This window comes from Diabrotica virgifera, chromosome 4 (genome assembly GCF_917563875.1).
Source record: "Diabrotica virgifera virgifera chromosome 4, PGI_DIABVI_V3a".
Taxonomy (NCBI): domain Eukaryota; kingdom Metazoa; phylum Arthropoda; class Insecta; order Coleoptera; family Chrysomelidae; genus Diabrotica; species Diabrotica virgifera.
Genome location: NC_065446.1, coordinates 152,956,533 through 152,978,789, shown reverse-complemented (window position 1 = coordinate 152,978,789; position 22,257 = coordinate 152,956,533). Strand labels below are relative to the sequence as shown.

The 22,257-nt window shown below is 38.6% G+C and overlaps 2 protein-coding genes across 2 annotated transcripts; both read left to right on the top strand.

The window, feature by feature from the left end:
- Positions 1–10,064: 10,064 nt before the first annotated feature.
- On the top strand, positions 10,065–10,790 carry LOC126883702 (arginine and glutamate-rich protein 1-like). Its single transcript, XM_050649363.1, has one exon. The coding sequence runs from the start codon at positions 10,065–10,067 to the stop codon at positions 10,788–10,790; it is 726 nt and encodes a 241-aa protein (XP_050505320.1).
- Positions 10,791–10,825: 35 nt separating this feature from the next.
- LOC126883701 (uncharacterized) lies at positions 10,826–12,019 on the top strand. The gene has a single exon (XM_050649362.1). It carries the CDS (start codon positions 10,826–10,828, stop codon positions 12,017–12,019), a length of 1,194 nt encoding a protein of 397 aa, XP_050505319.1.
- The last annotated feature ends 10,238 nt before the right edge of the window (positions 12,020–22,257 follow it).

Sequence of the window (22,257 nt, the reverse complement as noted above, 5' to 3'; positions counted from 1 at the left end):
CATATTTTTCGTTTTTTTATAATCTACACTTTTACTAAGAACATCTTTTTCGATATAGTATATTAAGTATGGAGAACGGTAAGGGTTTTATACCGATCGAAGACAATTGTTTGTCCAATTATCCCATTATTGTCTGAGATCGGTTACCCTTAACGTGCGACATGCTTGTAACGTTTTTTGCATGATTGATACCATTATAAATTATAAAATTAAACATTTTCGTCATATTGACTAGTTACATTCATTTTATCAAGATAGATACTTTGGTTGTTAGGTAGTAACTAGGGTGCATAACAACAATGGAGAATTGAGTTTTTATTTAGTTGTCAATAATTTTAAGTACAATTTTGATTATTATAAATTAAATTATGAGCGAAAGTGAATTTGAAGAAATTGAACGGGCTTGGGAAGAAGGGTGTTCCGCAATTATTCCCGAAAAATCCAAAATCCGTTATCAAAATACCTACCAAAGTTTTAAAAAATGGTGCGAAGGCAAGAATCTAAAAATCGAAGAAAAGACTCTATTGGCATATTTCGTTAAAAGACATATGCAGTTGAAAGCTCCTGGAAGCCTCTGGGCAGAATATTCAATGATTAAATCCACCGTTTTTCTTTATGATGGCATTGATATTTCCAAGTGTTCAACTTTGATCGCGTATTTGAAGAGAAAAAATGTTGGCCATAGGCCTAAGAAAGCAAGCATTTTTACACGGGAGCAATTTGAAAAATTTCTGATGGAAGCACCGGATGAAGAATTTCTAGTTCACAAGGTAATATAGAAAAAATATTGTGCAATACTAGTAATACTACTAATGTATGCGATTCTGCAGGAGTTTCTGTTAGAAGGGAAACCACAGCCCAAACAAGTGGGATTTCATTAAATAATTTAACAAATTGTACCATAAGTTTCAATATTAATAAATAATTCGTTAGTTTTCTTTATTCTTTCAAGAAATAAATTAAAATTAAGAGATTTTTTAACTCGACGGTAAGTGAATTACTTACCGTCGAGTTGGAGTACTTACCGTCGAGTTGGATTACTTACCGTCGAGTTGCTAGTAAATGTCACCTACTGACGTAAAATCTGTCACGGTAAACAGTCAAAAATAATCAATCGTGCAAAAAAATATTTACTTTTTGAATTATTTGCGAAAAACGGTCTGAAAACGTAGTTTTTTTGTCGAAAAATCAACATTTTCAATCGCGAATAACTCGAAAAGTATTGGCTTACGTAAAAAACTTTACAGAACAAAGGTTGCTTATAATTTGTCAATTTATCCATTTCGGGGCTTATTTTAAACACGCGTTTTTCACCCCTTCAGAAGGGGTGGCCGTCACGCCCCAAGTAAAATCAACCAACGGCACAAATTCAACTTTGAAGTGGAGGGTAAGTAGAACCTAAATCCAAATTTTCATGTAATTTTTAGTTGCCCCTGAAAATTACACTACAAAACGGTCATTTATTGGGCTAAGGATAATATATTTCTAATTTATACAAAGCTGGCAGACAAGAAATTGGGCGGTACTTGAATGAATCTTTGATATTATGTTAGTTTGATTTTCCGGTCTTAAATAAGTTGTTCCCTATGTTAAAAGTGATGGTGTTTCTTGGGCATTAAAAATAGAATTATGAAAAATCAGATAAACAGTCATTGACACTCCACCACTTCTTTCGCCAAAAGTTTTAAACTCGGTCTTGTCTAGAAGATTTACAGTTATGAAGCTCTTTGATAATATTTGGAACTTTTTCAGTGGTTGACACTTGTGCGTCGTCTCCACTCTTTATCCAGCATAGGTGTTAAGGGAAGATAGTTTGATAGTTGAATTCCCCAGTACTTGTGAATTTCGCCATGACTTGGGTAAGAGCAATTTGACAGTTCTTGCAGTGAAATTGAGTTTCAGATAAAATTCTTTCTCATTTTGGGTGAGATTGTGAGTACCTTTTTATTCTCGATGTTATTTGCTTTAGGCGGTAGCGGGTAGATATTTCTCTGCGATCCCGGCAGGGAATAGATCTACTTCAGGAATAGCACACCTGTCCTACGCGAGCTCATGGATTTCTCCAGCATTCCTCTACCGGGGAAACCATGTCCAAACCCAAAGCATTCTTATCTCCACCCTTTACTCCCTCCACATTCTAACCAACTCGCCAACACGCACTAGCCAAGCGAGGCGTTTTAATGGCTGAAAACACCAAAGGCAAATTTCCATGAAAGACGAAACTACTGAACGGCCCTCAGTCTCCGGCGGCTCCTACACCCCTAGCCAAGGTAGCGGGTGGAAAAGAGTTGGAGCAGAGATTGCTAAGAATCCCCGGAAGAGATCAGGCTACCACAATGAACGACAAATGCATATTACCTCATACAGTGCTAGAACTCTTATATCGGAGCAGAAGATAATGAAACTGGAGGAAGAGCTGAAAACAATAAAATGAGACATCATCGGCCTCAGCGAAATCAGACGAAGAGGAGAAGCCCAAATGACTCTTAAATCGGGACAATTATTTCATTATAGAGGAGAAGAAGACACTACAAATGGTGGAATAGGATTCATTATACATAGAAAGCACGCCCAAAATATAACTAAAATTAATAGCACAAGTCCCAGAATTTTTCAAACTAAATGCAAGATATAACCTTAAGATAATCCAGACATATGCTCCAACGACTAGCCACTCGGATGAAGAAATTGAAAAATTTTATGATGACCTAAAACAGAATTACATATTACACCACCATAGTAAACAATAATTATGGGTGACTTTAATGCGAAAATGGGCTTTAAACAAGATGATGCAGAAGTAGCAATGGGCAAGTATGGGTACGAGGAAAAAATAAACGAGGGCAAAGACTGATCAATTTCTTACACCCGGAAAATTTATCCATGATCAACTCTTTTTTCGATAAAAAGCCTCAGAGTAAATGGACATGGATAAGCCCAGATGGCAGTGTCAAAAATGAGATAAATTTTATCATAACGAATAGAAAAGAAATAATTAATGTTGAAGTACTTAACAAATTTTCGATGGGAAGCGACCACAAATTAATCCGAGCAAGGATACAATTAAATGTCAACTTGAAAAGAACAAAGATGATCTTCAAAACACGAAAGAAGAAATGGATTTCCCCAGAAAATAACGACTTCTATGAAGATATACTAAACAGACGTATACAAGACTTAGAAAACGAAATAGAAGACATAGAACTAGCAAATAATCTCATAACGAAGGCACTAAAAGAAACCGAAAAGGTATGCTGCCCGAAGGTCGTGACCATAAAGAAAAATTAAGCCAAAATACCAAAGAGTTAATAAGTAAAAGAAGACAACTGGCGGAAAAAGACGACTCCAACTACATGACACTGAAGAAATTATCCACCGATCAATCCCAAAAAACCAAAAGAGAAAACAATGTAAGAGAAATAACTCAAATATAATTCAAGAAAACAAAAGTTTAAAAGTTTTGCGGCGAAATACGAATAACATTGGCTACAAAAATATGTACAGAATAAGAAACAAAGACAACAACGTTGCTAAGGATAGAGCCGAAATCCTTAAAGTGGTCGAATCGTTTTATCGCGAAATGTATGAGAGCAGCAACGCAAGGCAAGATCAGCCCCTGCCCAAAATCACAAACCAGGGATCAGGATTAATGCCTGAAGTAACAAAACACGAAGTTAAAAGGACACTTTCAGAAATTAAAAATAATAAATCCCCTGGCGATGACGGAGTAGTGATAGAGGCAATCAAACCAGGTGGAAATAAAACTATCCAGGTTTTGGCCAAACGTTTCACCGAATGCATTTACCAAGGAAAAACCCCTTCTCAATGGAACAATGTAGTAATTTTTTATTGCACAAGAAAGGTGACATAAGAGATCTAAAAAACTACCGTCCTATCAGTCTGCTATCACACATATTATATAAACTTTTCACAAAAATTATCAGAAAAAGACTGGAGGCTAAGTTAGACTTCTATCAGCCTAGAGAACAAGATGGGCTTAGATCCGGATATAGAACTAACGACCACTTACTGGTAATAAAAAATTTGATAGAGAAGTCGGCGAAATACAACAAACCATTGACATTGATATTCGTGGACTACGAGAAAGCATTCGATACCATAAACAAGCAGAAAATGTTAAAAGCATCGACAGAATACCGAATAGACCATCGCTACACTAACATGATAAAATATATCTACCACAATGCAACGGCTAGCGTAAGAGTCTCTGATCAACAAACTAATAAATTCTGTATGCAGCGAGGAGTACGGCAAGGAGACACCATCTCACCAAACCTGTTCACCACCCTTTTAGGACACACTTTTAAGAAGGCATATCTGAACGAATATGGTATCAATATAAATGGAGAGAAGCTCAGTCACTTGAGATTCGCAGATGACATCGTCCTTATAGCCAATCGTATGGATGATGCAATAATAATGTTGAACAAAGTATATCACGCTTTCTTAAAGGTCGGACTACAGATTAATATCAAAAAGACGCAAATAATGACTAATATGGTACTAAATCGTAATATTGTTGTTGATGGAATGGATATTGAGCAGACTGCATCTTATAAGTACTTGGGACATGAAATTCGGTTGGGAAGAGATAACCAGACGTGCGAGTTCCCCCGGCGCATATGATTAGCCTGGGCAGCGTTTGGTAAACTGAGCTATGTATTTAAATCGGACTTACCCATATGCCTGAAAAGGAATATCTTTGACCAGTGTGTATTGCCTGTACTCACTTATGGAGCGGAAACATTAACACTCACAATAAAGATAGTGAACAAGATTCGCATAACTCAGAGGGCTATGGAGCGCCAGATGTTGGGTGTTTCCCTGAGGGACCGAATCCCAAACTAAAAAATACGTCGCAGAACAAAAACAACGGACGCCGTCAAAAGAATCGCGTCACTCAAGTGGAATTGGTCAAGACACGTCGCCAGATTGTCAGACAACCGATGGACAAAACGTATTGTCGAGTGGAGGCCACGAGAAGAAGCACTACGGAGCAGAGGACGACCACCAACAGGATGGGCTGACGATCTGAAACGTATTGTCGGCAACTGGATGTAAGCCGCACAAAACAGAGACAGATAGAAATAGTTGAGGGAGACCTATGTCCAGCAGTGGACGGGTACGGGTTTATGATGATAGATATGTGCCCAAGGTAACTAATCTTGTGCTTCGTAATTAATCCAAAGAGTGCTTTTTCCACGCCGGCTCTCTTAATTACGTCATCGTTTCGAACTCTATCCACCCACGGTATGCGCATCATTCTTGACAATGACCACATTTCAAACGATTCAAGTTTGTTGATTGATGTTCTTTTCAAAGTCCACGTTTCGATGCCATAAAGCAAGATGGGCCATATTATGTAGCACTTGACCATTCTGTAGCTGATTTCGAAATTTAGGTTTTGATTATATAGGAACGGTCTGAATTTCATAAAAGCTTATCTTGCCATTTGTATTCGGGTTTTATTTCATGTTGTACATTAGTCATTGATTTTGGTGCCAAGGTATTTAAAAGTTTTCACGCATTTATACGATCGTCATTTTATACGATCGGCGTTGATATCTATTGTCTAAAAATACAAAATATACGTAATTACTATAAGTTATTATCGTCGCCCCCGTTTGGTAAATTATTCCGATTCGATTTTTTTGCACAAACTTACTGAAAAAGAGGTCCTTGTAACAAATCCACAGAGTGCCAGGTGGTACCGTGGTCGAGAATATTTTAAACAATTTTTTTAAAACAAATTCACAAACATAATTTTTTCACTTCGAACAAGTGTTTTACAGATTTTTCTCCTGTGATTTCCTCTAAAATTAATTGTTGTCGAGTTATATGCGATTTAAAATTTAGAAATCGCGAGAATAACAATCTTCAAGGCTTAATAACTTATAATAAATGTAATAACTAATAATTACAAATAATTATTACGAAAGTCAAAAACTGACCAAATCAAAGATTAAAGCTATCCCTATACAAGATCCTGAAGAAATTTTTGTCATTATTTTATTACAAAGATGCTATTTTTAATAATCAACAATGAGCGCTAAGCATGTATTGAGGCGTCCGTCAATGTGAATGCGAGTGAGATGCACAATTAAATGCCGGAATGGGGCATTCCTTTCGCACTCACCACTGACGGCCGCGTAATACGCACTTGGCGCTCATTGTAAATAATTAAAAATAACCACTTAGTAATAAAATAATGACAAAAATTTCTTTAGGATCTTGTAGAGGGTACTTTAAACTTGTATTTTGGTCACTTTCTGACTTTCAAAACAGTAATTTTTACCCGAGTTATTAAGTCTTTGAAATCGCCATTTACGCATTTTTAAAATTTCAAATCGTGCATAACTCGACAACAATCAATTTTAGAGAAAAATCACAGGAGACGTTTTTTGCTTAGGTAAATTATTCCGATTCGATTTTTTTGTACAAACTTACTCAAAAGAGGTCCTTAAAACAAATCCACAGGTTGCTAGGCGGTACCATGGTCGAAGAATTGATTAATTTTTAGACCATGGCACCGCCTAGCACCCTGTGGATTTGTTATAAGTACCCCTTTTTGAGAAAGTTTGTGCAAAAAAATCGAATTGGGATAATTTACCAAACGGGGGCGACGATACAGCATAGACTATTACTGCAAGGTACGGCATGAAAAATTAATGCAGATGCTGAAAAATATAGGAATATAAGACAAAGATATTTGTGTCATTAAAAATTGATACTGGAATAAAAACTGCTATCGAAAAAATTGGAGATAACTACACCGATGAAATCTCCATAGTAACGGTTCGATAGACAGACAATAACGGTTCAGTCAGACAAGGTTGCAATTTGTCGCCAACATTGTTCAATGTTTACTCTGACCAGTTATTTAAAAAGGCATTTGAGAGACAGCTATATGAATAAAAATCAACTTGGAAGTACTTAATATGATTAGATACGGAGACCATAGAGTAATTCTCTCGGATAATATTGAAGGTCTCCAAATTCTTGTTGATCGTATTCACCATGTTGGAGGGGAAATGGGCATTAAAATAAAAGTTTTACCTTGGACATATAGTGAGGCGAAATTGATATAAAATATTACAACTGACCCTTAAAGGCAAAGTAGAGGGCCTCAGAGGTGTAGTAAGAAAACAAATTTCTTGGTTTAAAACCATTCATGAAAGAACTCATATATCAAATGCAGGACAATTATTCCATATCGCAAAAGATCGAGAAGCCTTCGCAATGATTATCGCCAACGTTGGATAATTATTCTGATATAACACGTGGTGAAGAAGATATTTATTCTGCTAACTATATCATTTTTTATATCCACTATATCTACTATGGAACTGATATTATCTACTCTTTGAACATAATATGCAGTATCTTACACCAATTTACAAACCATATTTTCCTTTTCTACAAGAGACTAATTTTAATAACTTATATTCGTCATCCTGAATCCTTTGAAGGATATCACCTGATCTTAGTAGCCCCTGGAACCCTTAGTGCATCCTTCCTTTGAATGCTGTATGGTATTGGTTAGAAGACGTTAATGGTAGAAACGCTAAACTACACAGGATAATATTTCTAATTTATACAAAGCTGGCAGGCAGACAAGAAATTGGGCGGTACTTGAATGAATCTTTGATATTATGCTGGTTTGATTTTCCGGTCTTAAATAAGTTGTTCCATATGTTTAAAGTGATGGTGTTTCTTGCGTATTAAAAATAGAATGATGAAAAATCAGGTAAATAATCATTAACACTTCACCACTTCATTCGCCAGAAGTTTTAAACTAGATCCTGTCCAGAAGATTTACAGTTATGAAGCTCTTTGATAATATTTGGAACTTTTTCAGTGGTTGACAGTTGTGCGTCTTATCCATTGTTTATACAGCATAGGTGTTAAGGGAAGATAGTTTGCTAGTTGAATTCCCCAGTACTTGTGAATTTCGCCTTGGCTTGGGCAAGAGCAATTTGACAGTTCTTGCAGTGAAATTGAGTTTCCAATGGAATGCCTTCTCATTTTGGGTGAGATTGTAAGTATCTTGGTATTCTCGATGTTTTTGCTTTAGCTTTTCTGATTACTTTTTACTTAATGTTAAATGTTAATTTTTTGTCTGGTAGGCTCATTAAAAGCAGCCTACTTTACGGAGCAGAAACTTGGAGAGTAACCGAGAACAACAGGAAAAAGTTAGAAGCTGTAGAATGGATGTGTTTAGAAGATCGTTAGGTATATCCCGTAGGGAAAGAGTTCGAAATGAGGAAGTAAGACGACGAATTGGAATAGATGGTTACTTAACAACAGACATTGAGAGGAAGCAGTTGATTTGGTATGGTCATGTTCAAAGAATGGAAGACACAAGATTGCCCAAAAAGATCATGCAGTGGGTACCACCAAACCGCAAAAAACGAGGAAGACCCAAAAAGACATGGAAAGAAGGGGTAACCAAAGCAATGAGTGCAAGGGATCTTCGAGATGGCCAATGGGATGATAGAAGGACGTGGAAGTTAGGCATCGGACAACGTCGAAAGACGTTCTAAAACCGATACATACTGTTATATCTCTATTTGATATGAAAATTAAATTTTGATAATTATAAACAAAATTCAATTCAATATAAAATATTTTCAATTTTCTCAACCACGGGCATATAAATTTAAAACAACCTGTATACAACAAATTGTTATATGTAATTTTAAGAAGTGATTAGAATAAGCGTACGAAACTCGGAACAATGTGCTTAGAATAAACAAAGTGAATGACGCGTACCATTATCGGTTCTTCTCGGAAGGTCGATCATTAGCCTATGCTAAATAAAACTCAGTGAAATAGATGATAGTTCATTATCGTTTTTCGCGGAAGGTTTCGATCATTAGCCTATGCTAAATAAGACTCATTTGACAGAGAGAATAGGTCATTAAAATTTGTAAATAGTTAGAAAGTATTTTAGAATGGGAATTAAATATTTTCTTTTGAAATCCATTAAGCATATTTAGAAAGATTAAAAATTGGTTTTGAGGAATATTACGAATGAGAGTTGGTGGTGGAAGATTGATTTGTGAATCTGGAAGGGATATTTAGAAAGTAGGGGAATGGATGACAAAGTGAGAGCAGAATGTTTTGAGCTGTCGAGAAGTGAAGTCGAGTAGTAGACGGTAGTGTTCGAGGAGTGAGAAAGCCGGTGTAGTTCCGTGAGTGTGGAGTATCTATCGTGGAACGAGAAGTAGGCCAGGTCGAGAGTAAAAGAACCTCCTTGAGCCCAGAGTGTCCCGGTAGCTGATAGCAGTTTCGAAAAAGGTAGCAGTTTTTCCCTCCTGGGATTGTATTTCTACCTCGACGACGGTGGGAGGGCCGAGTAACCGATCGTGGTCCCTAAAGTTGTGAGGGGAGCACGACCGGTGAAACCAAGGACAGTCCCAGCGTCCAGCGACTGTGCACCGGGTGAGCGCCGGACACCGCCGCTGGACGCTAAAAAGGCGTCGCAACTGAGGCGAGCAGTTGCGACGCCTTTCGCCTTCAGCAGATGTATATCACCCTCCAACTTCCCTACGGCTACTCTAATCCCTAAAAGTTAATCTCGTCCACCTCAGCATTGTGACCGGGGGTCGATGGGGGGCCCCAAAGCAGTGTGCGGGGGGCTCCGCCATCGGGCTCTGATCACAAATTTCTATTCGAAAACTTCTTCGACATACCCACTACGAGTAGCCGTCATGTCTTACCCGACCACACATCCATTCCAAATCCCGCGTAACAGGGGAGGCAGCAGTTACGCGGAAACTCCAGGTAGCCTGTGAATACAAACTGCCACTGCGTCCGGAGGCAACCGTGAAAAAAAGCCTAGAGGAGTAAACCTCAATAAAACAATCCCCACTATCACGGTGGAAGGCATCGTGCCAAAGATATGAGAGATGCGAGGGTTAGAGCATCACAAACGATCCCTTCGGGATACCTGGCGACCTCCCGAAGTAACCAAGCCTTGGCGTGGTAAGGGCGCACTGCCGCGCCAGACGTATAGTACGTCCCAACTCGTGGGAATTTATATGAGTACCAATAAACACAATTCTGAACAGACGGGGGTGAGTGAAGACGACCATCGGCGAGACACGGACAATGGAACGGATATGGAAAATGAAAATAGGAAAAAACAGTCGCCTGACGACTTGAAATGGGAAGAAGGAATGAACAGTTTTGAGAGGGAGCTCATAAACTCACATAAAAAGAAACAGAAGATGAACAGGTCGACTGCCCCAAAACAGTCGACACTAGTAGGGGATGAAATGCTGGAAAGCAGTGAAAATGATGACGATGAGATAGGGGAGGAAAGATCACAAGAGGAAGTGGAAAAAATAGAAAAAGGATGGCAAAATATTCAGGAGAGGGTGTTAGCCTCTTTCTTGCTTAATGATGAAACCATGAATAAGAAGAAAAGGAAAGGGGACAGTCTAGAGAGAATAAATGATCTGAAGAGGGAGAGACTGGAAGAGAGTATTAAGTTTCCTAACGAAACCAAACAACAAAAAATAAACAGGAAACTCGAAGAGTTAAATATAAAACTAATAGAGATATTTACTAACCTAAGCGAAAAAAAGGGGGAAAAGGTGGAGATGGATACGGAATTAAAAAAACTGTTAGGGGTCATAAAATCCACTAACAACAAAAAAGAAGACGACAGTATAGCCGAAAAAACACAACAAGAAGTAAAATGCGATCACTGTAAGCTAAAAGTGGAACAAGAAAGACAGAGAGAAGAGCAAGAAAAAAATTAAAAGGGCTCTAAACATGGGGGGAGGAAAAAACCTTCATGAGTATATGTAATAGCAAATGGGAGGAGAAAGCATATATAAAGACAAATTGGGAACAAGGGGGGTTACGAGAAACGGTCGAGAAGAAAACATGTCTGATAGTAACAAAAAAGGATGCGAAGGACAAAGGGGTAGAAAATATAATAAAGGACGTGGGAGAGGATCTGGCAGAAACACTAGAGGAAGTGAACGAGGGAGAAATCAAATTCCTTGAGAACTTTAGGAGGAAAGAAAATAAAAAAACAATTTGGTACACGTTTGTCGCTGGAATAGAAAAAGAAAGTGGTGGCGATATATACGACCTAGCAGAAAAGGCTATAACTAAAATTAAGAAAGAGATGGATGAAACACCAAAGGTTGTACGGGTCGTAGCCGGTAACGACCTTAACAAGGAGATCATAAGGAAAGCCCTCGAATATGTGGGTCGGAGGGAAAGTATCTCATGGGAGATGATAGTAAGAGGGAAGGAACTCGAGGTAGAGAAGAAGTCAGAACAAGAAGAAGCCCTCCTTATAAAGATGGGGGGGAAAAAATATAACGAAGTTCTTAGCGAAATGAGAGAAAAAATCGACATTGGAAAAATCGGTCTACAAGTGGAGAAGTTAAAAAGAACGAATGGGGGAGATCTCCTTGTAAAGTTAAAGGGAAGAGGGGCTGCTGAGAAGTTGAGGGCTGAACTGGACAGCAAAATGAACGGGATGGACACGGCAATCAGAAGAAAAGAGACTTTCTTCACGATTACGCGGTTGGACCCTGGGGTTGGTGAGGAAACTCTAAAGAAAATGATAAAGAGCTATACAGGCGTTCCTGAGAGAGAGATAGAAGTCAAGGTTCTACGAACAAACAGATATGGGGAGCAGGTAGCTACGATAGCCGTACGTCCCTCCATAGCGGAAGAGCTGAGGAGGTACGGCTCAATAAAAATAGGGTGGGTTGTGTGTCCAATAATGGAGAGACACAACCCAGTTAGGTGTTTTAAGTGCCTAAAGTTCGGGCACAACACTTACGAATGCAAGGAAGAGAGCAGGGCGGCGTGCTGCTATAATTGTCTCCAAACGGGACATACCGTTGCAAGCTGCGGTAATAAACCGTACTGCTCGGTATGCAAAGAAGAAGGGCATAGGATGGACAGGATGGCCTGTCCGTCGTACCGAGCCCTTGTATACGGTAGGGGAGGAGAGGGGAACCCCTAAAACGAACTGACCAAACATAAAATAGACTCCCTGGAAAACGAAGGTGGGCCCATATACAGCCCACCTAGGTGTTATTTTATATCTTTAAAATTTATTTTATCTATTTTATTTATTTTATTTATTCTATTTTACTCTATTATTTCAATTTTACTAAACCGCTTTTATTTATTGAATTCTTTTACTTTTACATATTTTATCTATATACCGTATCTATTTATTTTATTTATATTAATTAATTTATTTGTTTTAGCTTTTATGCTTTTTAATTTTTTCGAAAGACGTGAGTCCGACGCAGAAACGACCTCTGGGAACTGAACCAAAGTGGACCTCAAGGATCAACCTGGTATACGGATATTGCAGGTGAACGTGGGCAGGGCACGCCGAGCACACGACCTTGTCCACGCAAAAGCCTGCAAGCTAGAAATAGACTTGCTCATCGTCCCGGAACCGAACAAAAAAATAACATCAGCCGGTGGTTGGGTCCAGGATAATGGGAAGAATGTGGCGGTGCTCTTTAGAAATAGGGGTTTGGGGGTGCGTGGTATTGTCAGGGGAGGAAATCATATCCTCATCAAACTGAGGGATTTCAGCCTGCTGGCATGCTACGTGTCCCCAAATATCCCTATGATAAGATACAAAGCAATTGTAGATGAAATAATGAGCGCCGCCACGAACGAAAAAGAAGTGATGATCGCCGGGGACATTAACGCGAAATCGAGATTGTGGGGTGCCCCCATAAACGACAGAAAGGGGGAAATATGGAATGAATGGATAGCCCAGGCTGGCCTCCAAGTATTAAACAATAACAAACCAACATTCGTAAGGGGGGTCAGCCGAACACACATTGATATTACGTTCGCGAGTGAAGGGCTATCCAGGAGAGTGCACGGCTGGGATGTCCTTGACGATCAGTTATTCACCTACCACCGGTATATACAATACGAAATAAAGGTTAAAGGGGGAATAAGGCGGCCGATAGGACACACGGAGATTTATTTTAACAAAACCAAGTACCTATCGGAGGTCAGGAAAATTAATGAACAAGAGATTTCTGACCTTGGCCAACTGAGAAGAGCACTGCAAAGTGCAGCAAATTTGGCCACCGTGAAGAGAAAAGATAATAAAAAATCCCCCTACTGGTGGACGGATGAGATAGAAGGTCTACGGGAGAGATGCCTCAGAGCTCGAAGGAATTATACGAGAAGCCAGGGCAGCCTCGAGCTCAAGGAAATATATAAAGATCTAAAGAAAACTTTAAATAAAAAAATAAAACAAGAGAAAAAAGAAAAGTGGCAGACCCTGATAAAAGCATTGGACGAAGATATATGGGGCGATGCGTACAAGATCACTATGAAGACGCTGAAAATAATCGCCCCATATAGACTCGACGAAGACCAGCGGATGGAATCAGCTGAGCTCCTCTTTCCTACCAAGGATCATCAAAATTTCATTAAGATATTTCCAACGATGGTAGAGGAGTTCACGGAAGAGGAAGTTAGAATAGCTGGTCAGGAGATGAAGACAGGGAAAGCTCCCGGCCCTGACGGGCTGCCACCAGAGGCAATAAAAATAATAGCAACGGAGAAACCAGGTTTGATCAGAAGAATATACAACGACCTACTGCAGAAGCAAGAGTTTCCCAGGGACTTAAAGGAAGCGAACTTAGTTCTACTCCTAAAGCCTGGGAAACCCCCCGATTCAGCAGCCTCTTATCGGCCAATATGCCTTCTGGACTGCCTTGGTAAGTTCTACGAAGGGCTTATCAAGAAGAGGCTGGAGGGCGTGTTGGAAGATCAAAGAGTGCTATCAAATCAACAATATGGATTTCGAAAAGGTAAATCGACAGTCGATGCCGCGACCTGGATAAGGGACGCGGCTAAAGCAAGTAAAAAAAGATGGGTGGTCCTTGTTCTGTTGGACATAAAAAATGCTTTTAATTCAGCAAACTGGGGTCACATAGTAGACCGAATAGTCGAATTTGGGGCTCCAGAGTATGTGTCCAACATAATAAAGGACTACCTATCTGAAAGAACCGTATGCATATCGAAGAAAAAGAAGAAAGAAATGACCGCGGGTGTACCCCAGGGGTCAGTCCTGGGACCCTTACTTTGGAATATACTATACAACGGGGTACTAGAAGTAAACAGGCAGAGAGGAGTGAGAGCGATTGCATACGCGGACGACCTAGCATTACTGGTCGAAGACGACATGAATAGGGGAATAATACAAAAAGTAAACGAAGCAATACAGAAGACCGCAGATTGGATAGAGAGAAATGATCTAAAGTTAGCAGTAGAGAAGACAGAATCCATTATCTTGAGGGGACCAAGAAAGAGAGATGACATAATATTTGGATATAAAGGCTCTGTAATAAGACCCCAAAAGACGGTTAAGTACCTCGGAATTATTTTCGACGACAAGCTTAAATTCGGACAACACGTACAAGAAGCATGTCGGAAGGCAGAAGAAAGGACCTCTATACTAAATAAATTTATGCCAAATATAGGGGGTCCTGGATCCCAGAAGAGAATAGTGATGGCACAATCCATCTTATCCATAGTTTTATACGGAGCCCCAGTGTGGCACGAGGTCCTTCGAATGAAAAAGTATAAAGACGTGCTTCTTAGGACACAAAGGAAACCTCTGATCAGGGTGTGCAGCGCGTATAGAACCGTATCAACCATTGCCTTACAGGTGGTGGCTGGGTCTGTACCGGTGCACATCCTGGCCAGAGAAAGAGTCCGAATGTACCAGAGGGGCAACGGGGCAATAGGTTCAGGTCCACAAGAAAGGAAAAGAAGTCTAGAGATGTGGCAGAGGGAATGGGCAGCCGAAGTCGAGAAGGCGGCCTGGACGAGATCCCTGATTCCAGATGTGGTGAGGTGGTACGAGTGCCGGCATCGGCGCGTCGGCTACTATTTCACACAATTTTTGACGGGACATGGATCGTTCAGGAAGTTTACTCATCGTATAGGGAAAACCATGGACGATCTATGCCCTGAGTGTGGAGTAGTGGATGACGCGCAGCATGTCGTCTTCGTGTGCCCTGCATACCAGGCGGGACGTACCGAGCTGCAGCTGGGACTGGGATCCCCTCTAGGCGAGCCTCACGAGCTAATTGATAAAGCTATCAATAGCAAGAGAGACTTCGACCTGATCATTGCTTTTGTCACGAAGACAATGAAGCACAAAGAGGAGAAAGAGAGGCGACTGCAAGCGGGATGACCGTCTATTTATTTATTTTTTTAACGTTTTTATTTTTGTGTCGCAGATGGCAGCCAGTGGGGGGAGGATCCTTTACATCCAACCTGCGCTGTCTGTCTTATTTTAACTAGTTTTACTTATTTATTTATTTTATCTTGTTTTATCTTCTTATTTACTTCTTCAATCTTATTTATACAATATTTATCATTTTAAATCAATTTTATTACTCAAATGTGTTGCGTGTTGTAAGCGGTAGTCAGCAGGGGGAGGACCTTTTACATCTAACCCATGCTGACCGCCTTTGTATTGTTTTGTTTACTTTCTGTTTTGTCTTGTTTTAGTCTGTTTTTTGTTTTGTATCAGGTAGTGGGGGAGGATTTTTACACCCAACCTCACTGACTGCTTCCTGTTAACTGTAGAATGAATGGGTATGAGTGTGAGTGCGAATTGATGAAAGCACGAATGTTTGGAGTTGCTCGTAACTGTCGACTGGTATCCTTTTGCTAGTTCATGTTTGATTGGGGGCACCCCGGTCGCCCCACCCGCACATGGTCTGCACGGGACGGTCGTCTTCACCGACCGGTCTTTGTGCGGGGTGTGTGCGGGACGGGGCGGCTGGGTGGCCGCTTAATCTACGGAGTGCACGCAGAGGGTGCCCGGGGGGAGTTATGAGTAAGGTCGACGAGTCAGACATGCTCGCCAAGAGCGGTTCCAGACCTGTCGGCTGGAGGAAGAGGAGGTGAGTTTAGTCGGTAGGCGGTTCGGCACGGTGAAGCGTGACGGATCGAATCCGACACACCTGGGACACCTTCCCAGACGGTATTTTGAAGATTCTCACCTCCCAAAAAAAAAAAAAAAAAAAAATTAAGCATATTTAGAAAGATTAAAAATTGGTTTTGAGGAATATTACGAATGAGAGTTGGTGGTGGAAGATTGATTTGTGAATCTGGAAGGGATATTTAGAAAGGGGGAATGGATGACAAAGTGAGAGCAGAATGTTTTGAGCTGTCGACAAGTGAAGTCGAGTAGTAGACGGTAGTGTTCGAGGAGTGAGAAAGCCGGTGTAGTTCCGTGAGTGTGGAGTATCTATCGTGGAACGAGAAGTAGGCCAGGTCGAGAGTAAAAGAACCTCCTTGAGCCCAGAGTGTCCCGGTAGCTGATAGCAGTTTCGAAAAAGGTAGAACACAGCATCACGACAAAAGCAGGAACGAGAGCTATTCGAGCTAGTTTTTCAAAGGAGAACATCACTGGAAGCCAGGACGAGATTTGATCGCAGCCAAGGATAGCAGGAAAGGGTTTTGTGTGAGGACATTTTCAGTTCACCAGGAAAAGGTCAGTCTCATTTGTTTGGACATGAATGTATGGGTTTTTCGTATTAAATTCCACATAAAAAATTGAATAACATAATCAATAATATCAGAAAAGCTTCATCAAACTTAAATAGAGTTGTTCCTAATAACTCCTAATAGTTAAATGTTAATAAAAACTGTCAATTGAAAACCAAAAGGAAATAAGATTCCCATTTGTAAATGTTATGTTTAAGAATAATAAGAAATAGCAAATATTAAGCATTGATTGCCTTTTAAATAAAATAAAAAATATTTTGATTATAATTGTAACCCATATGTGTATTTTTTTTACTCTTTTCTTTTCTATCCCGATTAGGAACCATTAAGAAATATTTAGAAGCCACGGAAGTAAGTAATTAATTTATAATTCGCCCTGAGATTGAAAACATATTGATATGTGATCTGGTTAATTAATTGGATTAGTATTAATACATTGATTAAATTAAGTAACATATAAGAATATTATCTCATATCAATAATCAAGATCACATCAACTGTCGTCCAACGTGGAAAGCATTGTAAAGTATTTCTAGTGGCAAATTTGAAGGATAGAAAGAGTAAAGCCGGTATTTGAAAATTTATATGCCTGTGGTAAAAAGTGAGATACTTACATTTGATAACATAAAATTTTAGATCTCTTTAGGTACAAATTTTACATAACTGATTTAATATTTTATTTTTACGATATTTACATTTGATATATTTATTGACAATTTATAATATTTGGGTGAGAAAAAGTCGTCTTGGTAACATACTAGTAAAATTTCATATTTGGCGGGGACAGTACTTCTTGAAAACAAATGTCTGTGACAAGAAGCCAAAGCAAGGACAACAAAAAACAAAAAGAACATTCAGACCAAGAAGATATTTTAGACAAGACAATCATGGCATCAGAACAGCAAGAATTATCAGGAATAGATAAACTATTACAACTGATGCAACTCCAGTCACAAAAAATGGATGAAGCAAAAAGGACAATGGATAAAAATCAGGAGGAAACAAAACTAGCAATGGATGAAGCAAAAAGGACAATGGATAAAAATCAGGAAGAAACATCAAAGAAAATGGATAAAGTGGATCAAAAAATGGAGGAAACAAAACCAAAAATCAAACAGGAATCTTTTGTCACCCCAAGGAGTTTATTAAATTGGCAGGAAACAACGAAAAGAAAAATGGAGTTAATTTAAAATTTGTGGATGGATTTATCAACGAGAAACCAATTAAAATTATGATAGACACTGGATCTGAAATAACATTGGTCAACAGAAAACTAATAGAAGAAGTTAACTTAACAAATTTAATTTATAAAATACCTAGGGTAAATTTAGTGGGCGCAAACAAACGGACATTGGCAACTATAAATGAAGGCATACGAGTAATGGTACGACTGGGCAAGAATATGTATGCACTACAATGTGTAATAATGCCAAACATGTCACATGACATGATAGTAGGAGTGGACGAATTGGCAGAAAAACATGTAGTGATAGATTTTAAAAATAATACAATGAAACTAACAGAAGAAAAAGAAAAAGAACAGGACAAGGAACATGAGAAACAAAATACGGACGAATCAGGTAAAGAACAAACAGTGGAAATGAATTTGGCAGCGAAGCAAGGACAAAGAAGAAAAAGGAGAAAAGGTCAGAAAAAGATAAAAGAAAATGAAACCTGTGGCTCCTCAAAAGAAGAGTTGAGCCCAGAAGAAGAAAATTTGAGAGTATCAGAAACAAAGGAAACCTGGGATTCCTCAAAAGAAGAGACGGGCTCAGGAGAAGAAGAAATAAAGCTAAAAAATGAAAGTGAAAAGAATATGATTGAAACAGTGGTATTTGAAGAGGAGGTATATGCAAACGAGGATGCAGAATGCACGGTAAACATGTGTAAAGAATCTGAGAAAAAAGACAGAAAATTGATATGTGGAGAAGGGAAAGAAAAAGAATTGCGGTTGATGTTAAGAAACTACGAAAATTTGATCAATGAGGAAAACAGAGTGGCTAAAAAGTACGAACATTCATTTGAGGTGAAAAACTTGGGAAATTTTCGATCAAAGACTTACCCGATTCCATACAAGTATCGACAAGAGGTGAAAGAAGAAATAAATAAAATGTTGGAAGATCAAATCATCGAAAGATGTGATTCACCGTATGTTAACCCGATTGTGATAGTAAAGAAAAGCAGTGGAGAATTGAGATTATGTTTAGATGCCAGGAATATCAACCAGCACACTGTATCACAATATGAATCACCTCTAAACATCGAGGCCATTTTTGGAAGAATCACCGGGTCACACATATTTTCGAAAATTGACTTAAAACACAGTTTTTGGTTGATACCGTTAGCTGAAAAGTGTAGAAACTACACCGCTTTTTCTATTGATGGTATTGTCTACCGGTTTAAGGTAGTGCCGTTTGGATTGCAGAGTGCTTGTGCTGCACTCGTCCGAGCTCTACATACCATTTTGAATCGCCACGAAGATTTCATAGTTCATTATATCGATGATTTATTAATTTTTTCACAAGATACTCAGAGTCATCTGAAACACATAGAAATAATTCTGGAAGAATTGGACACAGCGGGATTGAAATTAAACATTGAAAAATGTCAATTTTTTCAAAAAGAAGTCATTTATTTGGGTTTTCAATTGGACACCAAAACAGTAAGATTATCCGAAGACAGAGTCAAGCTCATAGATGAATACCCAAGACCAACGAATTTGAAAACATTGAGAGGTTTTCTTGGCACGATTAATTATTTTAAAAAACTGATTCCCGATTTGAGCCAAAAGGAAATCCCTCTGATAAAGTTGCTTAAAAAAGGAATAAAATGGAATTGGAAAGAAGAACAGGAGGAAGCTTTCGAAACATTAAAACGAGAATTCGCAAAAGGAACGAAAATATACCACCCCATTTACAATTTACCTTTTATACTCCGAACTGATGCGTCCATACAAAAATTTGCAGGAGTTCTGTCTCAAATACAAAACGACCAAGAAGTGCCGATATGTTTTATATCGCGAGTGACTAAAACACATGAGAGAAAATATAGTGTTACAGAATTGGAGTTTGCCAGTGTACTATATTGCGTGAACAAATTGAGGTTTTACTTATTGGGAGCAAAATTCACAATCGAAACAGACCATGCAGCTTTAGTACATATCATGAAGAATAGATTAGTAAATAATAGAATACATAGAGGTATTCTATTATTACAGGAGTATGATTTTGAGTTCCGATATATAAAAGGAAAAGACAACATAATAGCCTACGCTCTAACACGGGATGAGGACACGGGAAAAAAGGAAACAATTACTCTACAGGTGGGACTAAATAGATTAATACAAGAAGAAGGGATATATTCGTTAAATGAGATAAGGACAAACCAAGAAGACCTAGAGGAAAGAGAGAAAAGAAGAGCGGAAGTAGAAAATGACATATATTTTAAGAGAATAGACTGAAAGGAACTATATTTAGTGACACAGACATTGGCCGAAAAGATAATAAAGAAATTACATGAGGACAATGGGCATATCGGTAGCAGAAAAGTTTGGCTCGTTTTTAGGGAAAATTACATCAGCCGACAGGATTACCGCATTGCAAAGGAAATTACCCAGAAGTGCGATGTATGTCAAAAATATAAGAGTCGGAATTTCAAAAACGAAAATGTTGCCAAAAATATTGAAGCCCGAAACAAACTAGACATTGTAGCAATAGATATGTTAAGCGATCTAATTATGACCACTAAAAGGAACAAACATATTCTGGTAATGGTGGATGTGTTTTCAAAATACGTAAAATTATATAGTTGCCGCACCACAAAGGGGGAGGAAATATTAAGAAAAATCGACAATTTTATAGCCATAGTAGGAACACCAAAAAAGATCCTACTGGACAATGCAACGTATTTCCGAAATGATCGTTTCAAGGGACAACTTCGAGAACGAGGAATAGAGACAAATTTTGTCAGCATCAGGCATCCACAGAGTAATCCTTCGGAACGATTCATACAGGAAGTGACGAAATTTCTTCGCATTGCAACAGATGGTCAACATCGCCACTGGGACAGGAAAATGGCGGAAATAGAAAGGTATCTAAATACAATTCCGAGCACAGTAACAAAAGAGACCCCAGAATACATCATGAAGGGTGTATTGCCGATAAGGCCATGGGAAGACCAAGAGCCAAAAGAATATCAACAGGTGATTGAAACCGTACAGAGAAGATTACGGCGAAGCAACGAAAAATATATCCAAAGACAGGAACAAAATAGAAAAAGAAGACCAGTGACTTTCCAAAAGGGTGAAAAAGTACTCGTGAGGGCATTACGAGTATCAAATCTTCCTGGGGGCATTTGCGCAAAGTTGATGCCTGTTTTCGAAGGCCCGTACATCGTGAATAATGAAAATGGGATAAATAGTTATGAGTTGAGGCACAGGAACTCGGAAAAGATCCGAGGAATTTATAATATTCACGATGTATACAAATATCACGAATAAAAGACAGAATTACCTGAAGTAGATAGTAAGTTAGGATATAAGACGTAGATTAAAGTAAGGAAATATACAGGGAGTTGGTTTTGCCTCGAGAAAATTTATTTAAAAATGCAGATAAATTTTATCGAATACAAGGCGGGGATTTGTTATATTTCTATTTGATATGAAAATTAAATTTTGATAATTATAAACAAAATTCAATTCAATATCAAATATTTTCAATTTTCTCAACCACGGGCATATAAATTTAAAACAACCTGTATACAACAAATTGTTATATGTAATTTTAAGAAGTGATTAGAATAAGCGTACGAAACTCGGAACAATGTGCTTAGAATAAACAAAGTGAATGACGCGTACCATTATCGGTTCTTCTCGGAAGGTCGATCATTAGCCTATGCTAAATAAAACTCAGTGAAATAGATGATAGTTCATTATCGTTTTTCGCGGAAGGTTTCGATCATTAGCCTATGCTAAATAAGACTCATTTGAAAGAGAGAATAGGTCATTAAAATTTGTAAATAGTTAGAAAGTATTTTAGAATGGGAATTAAATATTTTCTTTTGAAATCCATTAAGCATATTTAGAAAGATTAAAAATTGGTTTTGAGGAATATTACGAATGAGAGTTGGTGGTGGACGATTGATTTGTGAATCTGGAAGGGATATTTAGAAAGTAGGGGAATGGATGACAAAGTGAGAGCAGAATGTTTTGAGCTGTCGAGAAGTGAAGTCGAGTAGTAGACGGTAGTGTTCGAGGAGTGAGAAAGCCGGTGTAGTTCCGTGAGTGTGGAGTATCTATCGTGGAACGAGAAGTAGGCCAAGTCGAGAGTAAAAGAACCTCCTTGAGCCCAGAGTGTCCCGGTAGCTGATAGCAGTTTCGAAAAAGGTAGAACACAGCATCACGACAAAAGCAGGAACGAGAGCTATTCGAGCTAGTTTTTCAAAGGAGAACATCACTGGAAGCCAGGACGAGATTTGATCGCAGCCAAGGATAGCAGGAAAGGGTTTTGTGTGAGGACATTTTCAGTTCACCAGGAAAGGGTCAGTCTCATTTGTTTGGACATGAATGTATGGGTTTTTCGTATTAAATTCCACATAAAAAATTGAATAACATAATCAATAATATCAGAAAAGCTTCATCAAACTTAAATAGAGTTGTTCCTAATAACTCCTAATAGTTAAATGTTAATA